This window comes from Artemia franciscana, chromosome 16, assembly GCF_032884065.1.
Source record: "Artemia franciscana chromosome 16, ASM3288406v1, whole genome shotgun sequence".
Lineage (NCBI taxonomy): Eukaryota > Metazoa > Arthropoda > Branchiopoda > Anostraca > Artemiidae > Artemia > Artemia franciscana.
In genome coordinates, this window is record NC_088878.1 from 18,123,211 (window position 1) to 18,133,314 (window position 10,104).

Genomic DNA, 10,104 nt, shown 5'->3' on the forward strand with positions numbered 1-10,104 from the left:
GATAAGCAGCAGAAAGAAAACTACTCAAAAACAAAAGTAAAGAACAAAGGAATATGCAGCTAAAAGATATGCCACAGCGACAACAAGGAAATATGTGGTTAAAAGATAAGCGGCAGTGAGAATTACAAGCAATCGCGAGAGAGCAAGTATCAGAAAGTGTAAAAAATGGAGTGAAGACGAAAGAAATGTAACGTTAGAAGAACAACGCCATCATAATCTTTGACACCAACAAAATGTGGTGAAAAACCCAGTACAAACCTAGATAGATACCGTAAACAACGCAACTGTTTATTACAAGTCATAAGGACCATTTATTACATTTTCCCAAGGAAAGGGTAACACGCGTAGCTGACTCATTTCGAGGTTGCTGCTTGCAACGAGAATCAATATATACAAGCCTACCACATGCCGAGTGTCGGGGCCCGGCTTTGAAATCGGCTACATAGTTTCTTTCTTAAGAGGAATCTGCTCCATTTTGATCTAATACTATTTTCCTATCTTAAACAATGCTTAATATCTTTCTTAGGAATTGGTATTTTATAGTGAGAAATTTCATGTTTATGCTCCTAATCATGGATAAAAAATTTCATCTCTTCTATGGTTATTTGATAGAGACAAGGTTCGTTTTCTGAGTGACTTTTTGCGATTTTTGTCATATAATTTGAGATTGGGTCTTCCAAATAGCGATTCAGGCATAGATCCTAAGTTGCTTGATTTCAATAATTTTAAGGATAGATAGGGAGTAAGTTATACTAAAAAGGAAATAACAAAACAATGTATCATTAGGGCCACATATGAGGACATATGTTGATATTATGTAAATATATATTCTATATATATATATATATATTTATTTATATATATATATATATATATATATATATATATATATATATATATATATATATATATATATATATATATATATAAATTCTATTTAATACAAAGCATTTCTATTTCAGGAAGTATCCGAAATCCATTCAAAGAAACGAAGCAGATGATGGTAAAGCAAATGAGGAAAGCCCATCGTCTTTTAGTTGTCCTGGTTCTAACTCAGCTTGTCCTTCCAGAGAAATTGAATCTAATGATGGCTTTATTTACGAGAAATATAATGGTAAGAACGCAGAGAATTATTAAAAATATGTCCTGACTAAAAAAAAAAATTTTTTCTACTCATCCTGTTCTCTCTTTATCATTAAGGAACCAATCAAGATCCTTGCCTGCGCCTTTAGTGTTGCCAAATGTCTGCCTTTAATCTGCCATAATGTGGTCAGTTGTGGGAAATATTATTAATAATTTTGTAATTTAATGGTAAATTCTATGAAAGTATAACAAATAAGCAACAGTATTAGATACTTTAGATGGACGGATACTTTATTTAATATACTTAAAAATACCCAAAAAAAATTAACCCACAACAGAGACAAGAGCTCGTAAGGCTCGGTGTGTAAATAATGGGACATACACAAGACAAGACAAGATATTTTATTGACCAGATCACATATAAATAATTTTCTTAACTGGACAACAAGGAATAGGGCTCGATGTGTCGGCCATAAAACAAAGGTAAGGAAATGCAAAAATAACAAAAAGAAAGAAAAGAGAAAAAGAACATACTACAACAGTATTAAATATTATAATAGGTGTAATAATAGTTATAAGCTATAAAAATAATAATATACTATAATTTTGTCAATAATGGGAAATTCTGTCTTTTTGTTTCTTTGGTAAGTGTTGATCTTCTACTGGGCCACGTTGATAAATTCAATTAGAAAGCACCGAGATGATCCCTTAGAATTATTACTCCAGTTTTAACTATTAGTACCACAGGAGAGTGGACAGTAAAACTTTACTAAACACATCAAAATTTGTTTATATGCATTTTATTACTTCTTTTATCAAGTCGGTAAAATTTTGTGAGGGGGGTTGGGGTAAGAAAGAACCAAGAAAATCACAAAGAATTATTCATCCAGTTTTAACTATTAATACAAGAGGCTCGACCCTCGCTCGATGAAAAAAAAATCAGTAACCTTAATTATGTTTTATTTTATTCAGAAAACTTTTGCACATTTATGCTGATAAACTGTTATGTTTCCACAATCAAATTAAATTATATATGAAACGTTTTCAAACAGTTCGTGGTAACAATTGTAGTAAGGGGTGACCCGGCTCAACATTAACCGAAACTCTAAAAAACGGAATTTTGATACCAATAATTACATCAAAAGAATTGTATTTTTATGCTAATTTTAAATATATAAGTTTCATCAAGTTTAGTCTTACCCATCAAAAGTTATGAACCTGAGAAAAATTGTATTATCTTAGAAAATAGGGGGAAGCACGCCCTAAAAGTCATAGAATCAAAGAAAATCGCACCATCAGATTCAAGTTCCCATCTACAAAAATATGGAATTTTGCATTTTTTGCCTGAAGAAAGATCACGGATGCTTGTTTATTTGTTGTTTTTTTTCCCAGGGGTGATCGTATCGACTCAGTGGTCCTAGAATGTCGCGAGATGGCTCATTCTAACGGAAGTTAAAAGTTCTAGTGCCCATTCTAAGTGAACAAAAAAATGGAGGGTGCCTAGACTCTCTCCCACGCTCATTTTTTCCCCAGAGTCACCGGATCAAAATTTTGAGATAGCCATTTTGTTCAGAATAGTCGAAAACCCTAATAACTATGCCTTTGAGAACGACGTAATCCCCCACAGTCCCCGGTGGAGGGGCTGTAAGTTACAAACTTTGACCATTGTTTATGTGTAGTAATGGTTATGGGGAAGTGTACAGACGTTTTCAGGGGCTTTTTCGCGTTGGGAGGGGGTTTGGGTAAATGGGGTTACGTGAGAGGATCTTTCCATTGAGAAATTTATCATGAGGGAAGAGAATTTGCATGAAGGGGGTGCAGGATTTTCTAGCATTACTAAAAAAAAAGCGATGAGAAAAAAAAATCAATTGGAAGTAAGGAGCAACATTGAAACTTAAAATGAACAGAAATGATTACGTATATAGGGGCTTCGTCTTCTACTTAATACCTAGCTCTTTACGCTAAAGTATTTTTAGTAATCTCAACTATTTATTCTTCGGCTTTTGTGATTCAGGGGTCATTTTTAAAAATTTGGACAAAATTCAAGCTTTAGTGTAAAGATCGAGGTATTGACAAGGGGGCGAACTCCCTCATATACGTGATAAAAATATAAAAATATAGAAGTTCTTTACGTAAGCTAATTCGTAAGTTACGTATATTCAATACTAATAAAAACGTTCGTAAAAAAAGCTCTAGTTGCCTTTTTAAGTAACCAAAAATTGGAGGCTAATCCCTCCTCCCCCATCCCTTTTTTTTTAATCAAAATAGTCTGATGAAAATAATGAGAAATCCATTTAGCCAAAAAAATAATATGCAAATTTCGTTTCAATTATTCATGTGCGGTGAGCCAAAATCAAAACATGCATTAGTTCAAAAACGTTCAGAAATTAAATGAAAAACTTGTTTTTTCAATTGAAAGTAAGGAGCGACATTAAGACTTAAAACGAACTGAAATTATTACTTGTATGAAAGGGGCTGTTCTCTCCTTAATGCCCTGCTCTTTACGCTAAAGTTTGACTTTTTTTCATAACTGTACTTTTGAAAACAATAAAAAATCTTTATCGTAAAAAGCGGGATTTTAAATATATAAGTTTCATAAATATAAGTTCAAATATATTTCCGAAAAAAAGGGGAAACACTTCCTAAAAGCCATAGAATCTAAATGAAAATCACACCATCAGATTCAAAATAATTGGTACGGATCCATTCTCTTTGGGGGAGCTGGGGGTCGTTAATTTGGAAAAATTAGAAAAATTGAGGTATTTTTAACTTAAGAACGGGTGACCGGATCTTAGTGAAATTTGATATTTAGAAGGAACTCATGTCTCAGATTTCTTATTTCAAATCACGACCAGATCTGTTGACACTGGAGAGAGTTGGAGAGGGAAACGCAAATCTTGGAAAACGCTTATAAATGTCGCTTATAAATGTAAACGCTTATAAATGATTGACGTAACTGGACTGGTTCCGCTCTCTTTGGGGGAGTTAGGTGGTTGGGTTCAGTGCTTTTGCGAGTTTGGTGCTTCTGGACGTGCTAGGACGAGGAAAATTGGTAGGCGTGTCAGCGAGCTGCACAAATTGACTTTATAAAGTCGTTTTCCCCGATTTGACCATCTGGGGGCTGAAGGTAAAGGTAAAGGTAAAGGATACGGCATTAGACCTTACAGTCCCTACCGGCGGTGCTGATCTCCGTTTCTTGGCCCTTCAGCCAGGAAGTGCAATGGGGGGTTGGGGGCCAGCCATCCTGTGCTTTCACACACCCTTCCTGTTTACCTTCCCCAGATTTCTCCAGGTACCCATTTAGAGCTGGGTCGACTCTGGCTAAGCTTACAGAGTCACGCCACTGACCCCCGTCCCAACTGAAGAATTGGGTACACTGGGATTCGAACCCGCGTCCTCTCAGACAAAGGATCCCGAATCCAGCGCACCAACCAACTCGGTATTTTTAACCTATTGAGGTATTTTTAACCTAGGGTGATCGGATCTTGAGGTGATCGGTGACTGGTGAGGACCTCGTGACTCAGAGCTCTTATTTTAAATCCCAACCGGCATGAAGCCTCTGATTTTCCTTTTAAAGCAATCTATCGATTCTTAGAATTTTGCCAGAGCTCATACCATCTGAGCTCATGGCTCTTCAGATCTCGTCACAAGTTCCATATGAGCTCTTAGCTCTTGTTTTTAGTTAATGTCTGGTTTGAACATCAGTACACGACGAAAGATTTTCTCTAAAAATTAAATTTATTTTCAGAAAGTGCATACTTTACCCTCTTTTTCAGTATAGTTACCAGTTTTGAAACACTTGTCACACCTCCCAGCTTATTTAAAGTGAAATCTTTAAAAGAAACTGCCGCCGGCTCCAATAGCCAAGAGTTCACTGAATTTTTACGTCGTCGTCACTTGCGTCCCCACTGAGATGGCATATCACGTTTCGCATATCACGCCCAAATCAAGGCATTAGAACATTTAATAGAAACGCAGACACTCCCCCAAAAATTCTATTGCCGAACATCCTCTCTCCCAGCGCAAAATCACAGTGTCGATGTTTGGGAATGGGCATGGTATTTGTAGGTCGACTTCATGCACCTGAGGAAGTCATATCACTGTAGAAGCATGCCGCCAACCCTCAAAAAGCTCTGCAGAGCGATTAAAAAAAAAAAGTTGGCATGCTGACAAAGGATATTGTCCTTCTTCGTGACAATGCAAGACCTCAAACTGCTGGTGAGACCCGTATTTTGTTGGGCAGTTTTGACTGGGAAGTTTTAGATCACCCATAAAACAGTCCTGATCTTGGGCCTAGTGATTACCATCTTTTTCTCCACCTCAAGATATACTTCAGTTGCAAACGTTACAGTGATGACGACGATTTAAACACGGAAGTGAATTCCTGGTTAGCGGAACAGGCGGCAAGTTTTTATACAGAGGTTACTTTAAAATTAGTTATTAACGTAACCAACTTCTATATTATTTTGTTACGTAAATACGGGGGTTTGCCCCCTCGTCAATACCTCGCTCTTTACGCTAAAGTTTGAATTTTGTTCCAATTCTTTAAGAATAATCCCTAAATCACAAAGGCCATTTAATTAGAATAGATAGCTCTTTTGAAATTACTAAAAACACTTTAGCGTAAAAAGTAAGATATTGAGGAGGGGAAGAACACCCTCATATACGTAATAAGTTCTGTCCATTTTAAGTTTTAATGTTGCACCTTACTAACAGTTGAAAAATTTAGTTTTTTTATTTAATTTCTCATTGTTTTTTTTAAAATAATGCTTTAAAAATCAGCGCCCCCTTCATGGAAATTTTCTCCCCCCATGATAAATTCCTCCATGGAAAGATCTTCCTACGTAACCCCCTATGCCTCATCCCCCCACCGCCAGAAAAATCCCCCTGATAATGTCTACATCCCTCCTAATAGCCAATACTATATGCAAACAATGGTAAAGTTCATAACTTGGAGCCCTTCCCCCGGGGGCTGTGGGGGGTTAAGTTGTCCTCAAAGTCATAATTATTTGATTTTTTCAACTATCCTGAACAAAACGGTTATCTGAAAATTTTGATCCAGTAACTTTGGTAAAAATGAGCGGAGGAGGGGGCCTAGTTGTCCTACATTTTTTGGCTCACTTGAAAAGGATACTAGAACTTTTAATTTCCGTTAGAATGAGCCTTCTTGCGACAGTCTAGGACCACTGGGTCGATACGATCACCCCTAGAAAAAAACAAAAAAAAAACACGCATCCTTGATCTTTCTTCTGGCCAAAAAAAATACACATTTTTGTAGATAGGAGCTTGAAACCTCTAGAGTAGTGTTCTCTGATACGCTGAATCTAATGGTGGGATTTTCATTAAGATTCCATTACTTTTAAGGGGTTTCGCCCTTTTTTCGAAAATAAGGTCGCTCCTTACTACAGTTCGTTACCACGAACTGTTTGAAAATACCACGATACCAATTTTCCCAAAAGTATATGTAGCCGTTTTCGAGAAAAAATAATTAACTACATATATGCACAATTATTGCTCGCTGATAGTATGTGCAACTAATGTTTCTAAAATTACGATTTTATCGCGCTTTTCAGCAATTAGCATTGGGAATTTCTCTATTTGATTTATTTAAAGGGGACCCCCGTCACTTCCTTATAATTCTTGCTTGTAGTTACGATGTTCTCCTTCCAATTTCCTTCTTTTTTCTTTCAATTTCCTTCTTTCTGTAAAAAGGCCCTTTTTTGTATCTTGCCTGCGTAACTATGGTGCTTTGTCGCATGGCAAAGTAAGACCATAAACAATTAAATTTAATGGGGAATTAGAGTCCTTTTATCTCTTCGGTTGAGTATTTGCTGGGGTGTGGCGTAGCCATATTATCCTAGCTTTTTTGTTTCACAGCATATAGTGTAGACTTTTTGTACCTGAAACAGAGGCGGAATCTTGGTTTGTCAAGTGACAAGGAAAGTCAAATGAAAGTTTAGTTTTTTAAATTGGCTAAGTAGAAATGCGTATATTGTTAAAATTTTTGAAAAATTGGGAATTCAGTTTTTGATCCAAAAACTATAACTTCAAGTTATGCTGTTTTGGTAGTCGTGGTTGGCGCGCTTGAAAAAAAAAAGACGGGAAAAAATGTGTGAGAATGAGCTTATAAAATATGATTATTAATATCTTAAGAAGACGCTAAAAAGATGATTGACCAAAAACATGGTTGAAAAATTAGCTAGAAATATGTGCTAGAAGTCTAAACAAGCTAAGTTGTAGCTTTCGTTTCAAGTTGTTGTTGTCTTCATTGATCAATAGATGATAATATAATAGTCGTAATTTTGACTTAACCATGGGGAAAATCATAAACTTTGGTTTTCAGTTGTGAAGAGACCTAAGATGGGACCAGGGGGGAGCAAAAGAATTTTTATTTTGAATCCTTGGTACTTTAAGACTAGTTCAAGAGGCCTCTCTATGGAAACTTAAAACATAACGACTCAAAATTGCGCTTTCTTTTGTGATTTGCCTGCTGTCGCTTCCTCTCCCATGTCAATTCTTGTGGATTTATGCTGCGTTATCACAAAATTCAATAAGACAATGAAAGTTAGCATTCATGGGGGCTTGTGTTTGAACTAGCGTCTTTGAGTGAGGATTTGTTGTAGGCCTACTCTTAGGTAGCTATATTTTAATACCTCGATGTTAGTCTTGTCCAAAAACATCTTGATGAAAGAAGTAAATAATGGTCGCTTTGAATGCACCTTTTTTTTTTCTGTAACATCAGTATATATAATGTTTTAAATTACACCGTTTTTGTAAATAGAGTTTAAGCAATTCATCAATTTTTTTATAATTTCACAGTTGAAAGTTTATTAAATGTTTCTTTATTTTAGGCCTGGAGACGACTTTTCTGTCCTGTAATAATGAGTCCAATCAAGACTATGACATATATCATGGAACTGATAAGATTGAAAATCGGAACGATGAAATTGGCTCTCTTTGTGAAAGGGTTAAAATTGAAGCAGATTCATTAGATGAGGGTCATTACGGAGATTTTTTATGGGAGAGGGTCGAAATGGGTGACCAGAAGAAGGAGAACACAGAAAACACGGACCAACTTGGAGAAGCCATTGCAGCTAAAACAGATCCATTTTCTGAGGGACAGCACCGAAGGGTCCTACGGGTGAAGGCGGAGAGGGTTGACCATATTAATCGATGTCCAGAGGGAGCGGATAAACCTTCTGAAGCTAATGCAGGTGAAGAGGCTGATCATAAGAATGGAACTCAAGAAGAAATGGACTCGCTTGATAAAACTATTAACGCTGAAACAGATTCATTAGCCAAGGACCAGCAATTTAGCTTTTCATTCAACAAAGTGACTGATATTTCAGGAAACGATTTAGAATACAAACTAAGCGGAGCTGATAATCAACCTCGAACTGACCCTGCGAGTCGTCTTTACGGAACGTGTCCTAAAGTGGGGTCACTTCCTTCAACCGAACAAAGTATATATACGTGCAGAAAATGCGATAAGAGTTTCTTTGGTCGGTCTAATCTAATTACTCATTTGAGAACTCACTATGACGATGAGTCATTTGAATGTAATTTGTGCAAAAAAAGGTATACAGAACAACGGAAACTTGATGTTCATGCACAACGATGTATAGGGAATACTTTCCAGTGTGAAATCTGTGGCAAAATGTTTACTAAACGTTCAAGTTTGAATTATCATTTGAAAACTCATACTGACCAACGGACTTTCAAATGTGAAGTGTGCCAAAAACTCTTTCGTTGTGCTAAAACTCTAAAGAAGCACTCGGTAGTCCACATGAAAGACCGTGTAAAATCGTTTGGGTGCCAGCTGTGCAATAAAAGATATTATAGCGGCACGGGACTGAGGACCCATATGGTGGTACATACTGGTGATAAAAAGCACCAATGTTTTATATGTAACAAACGCTTTGGTTCAAGAAACGAATTATCTAGACATATGCTAGTTCACAAATGTGAACAGCCTTTTAAGTGTGAAGTTTGCACCGCGCCTTTTTCTCGCAAGGATAACTATGTGACCCACATGAGACTCCATTCGGGTACCAAACCTTTTGAGTGTCAAGTGTGCCATAAAACATTTGCCCAGAGTGCTGGTCTCTCTATGCACAAAAAAATGCATCGTGACAAAACTTCCAAGGGAAAATAAAATATCCATTTGCATTTCTCAAGGCACTTAATGCTAGTAGAAGACACGCCTTCTAGGACCCAATAAATTTGAAGCTGTGGAGTCCTTCCTGTATTTTAAAGCCAGTCCTAAAATTTTAATATTTTCTGAAGCTTAAAGAAATTAAAAGGGCTATTTCTTCATAAACTATAGATTCTTTTTGTTTGTCCTTGTTTTTTTGTTGTTTATTTTCTCTAAAATTATCTTTCTCTATTTTAATTTTCTTGCATAAGGTACTGATCAGTGTTAATTGCGCATTAGAACTTGTAAAAAAGGTCCATCCTGAAAAGTGGTTTCTGCTTTCAAACATTGATTTTTCCACATTGATGGTGGACACTTGAGGGCCGTTAAACGTTCTTTTTATCGTTTCTTTCCTTTTAAGCAGAAATTATTTCCATCAAATATAAATTTGTCTATCTGTAGAAGGTTGATTATACTCTCTCTTATTACCTACGTTAGGTTTTTGCTTATTAAAGTTTAATTTTTTTTCATTTTATACTTGATTGTGGTGTGAAATGCTATTTTTTTTCAAATTTCTTCTCTTTTTGTCTGAAACATTTAAATATCAGTTTATTTTCTGTGCCCTCTGTCTTCAGACCTCGTTAGAAAACTTCTTGTACGGATTTTCACTAAATTTTATACCTCATTTTACTTCTTTTAAAACATATCAAGGAATATCAAGTTAGTGTACTAAAAATATTTTACTTGCCAGAAAAATATATTAAAACCTATTAAAATTAAAGATGCTTAGACTCATTACCTCATTGAAGCTCAGCCATAGGGGAATTATCACGAGGAGGAATCCTCTATGGGGAAAATTTTCGTTTGGAGAAACTTTCCATTGGAGG

General features: G+C 36.0%; 1 protein-coding gene across 5 annotated transcripts in view; it reads left to right on the forward strand.

Annotated features, from left to right (window-relative positions):
- Positions 1 to 9,839, forward strand: part of LOC136037157 (zinc finger protein 62 homolog) — a 47,299-nt gene extending 37,460 nt beyond the window's left edge. For 4 of the 5 annotated variants that reach the window (XM_065719680.1, XM_065719682.1, XM_065719681.1 and 1 more), the window contains 2 exons: positions 963 to 1,114; positions 7,935 to 9,839. In XM_065719680.1, coding sequence (XP_065575752.1) covers positions 963 to 1,114; positions 7,935 to 9,238 — 1,456 coding nt within the window. In that variant the 3' untranslated portion in view covers positions 9,239 to 9,839. The remainder of the gene's footprint in view (positions 1 to 962; positions 1,115 to 7,934) is intronic. The other variant, XM_065719683.1, reaches the window with a different exon arrangement.
- Positions 9,840 to 10,104: the final 265 nt, after the last annotated feature.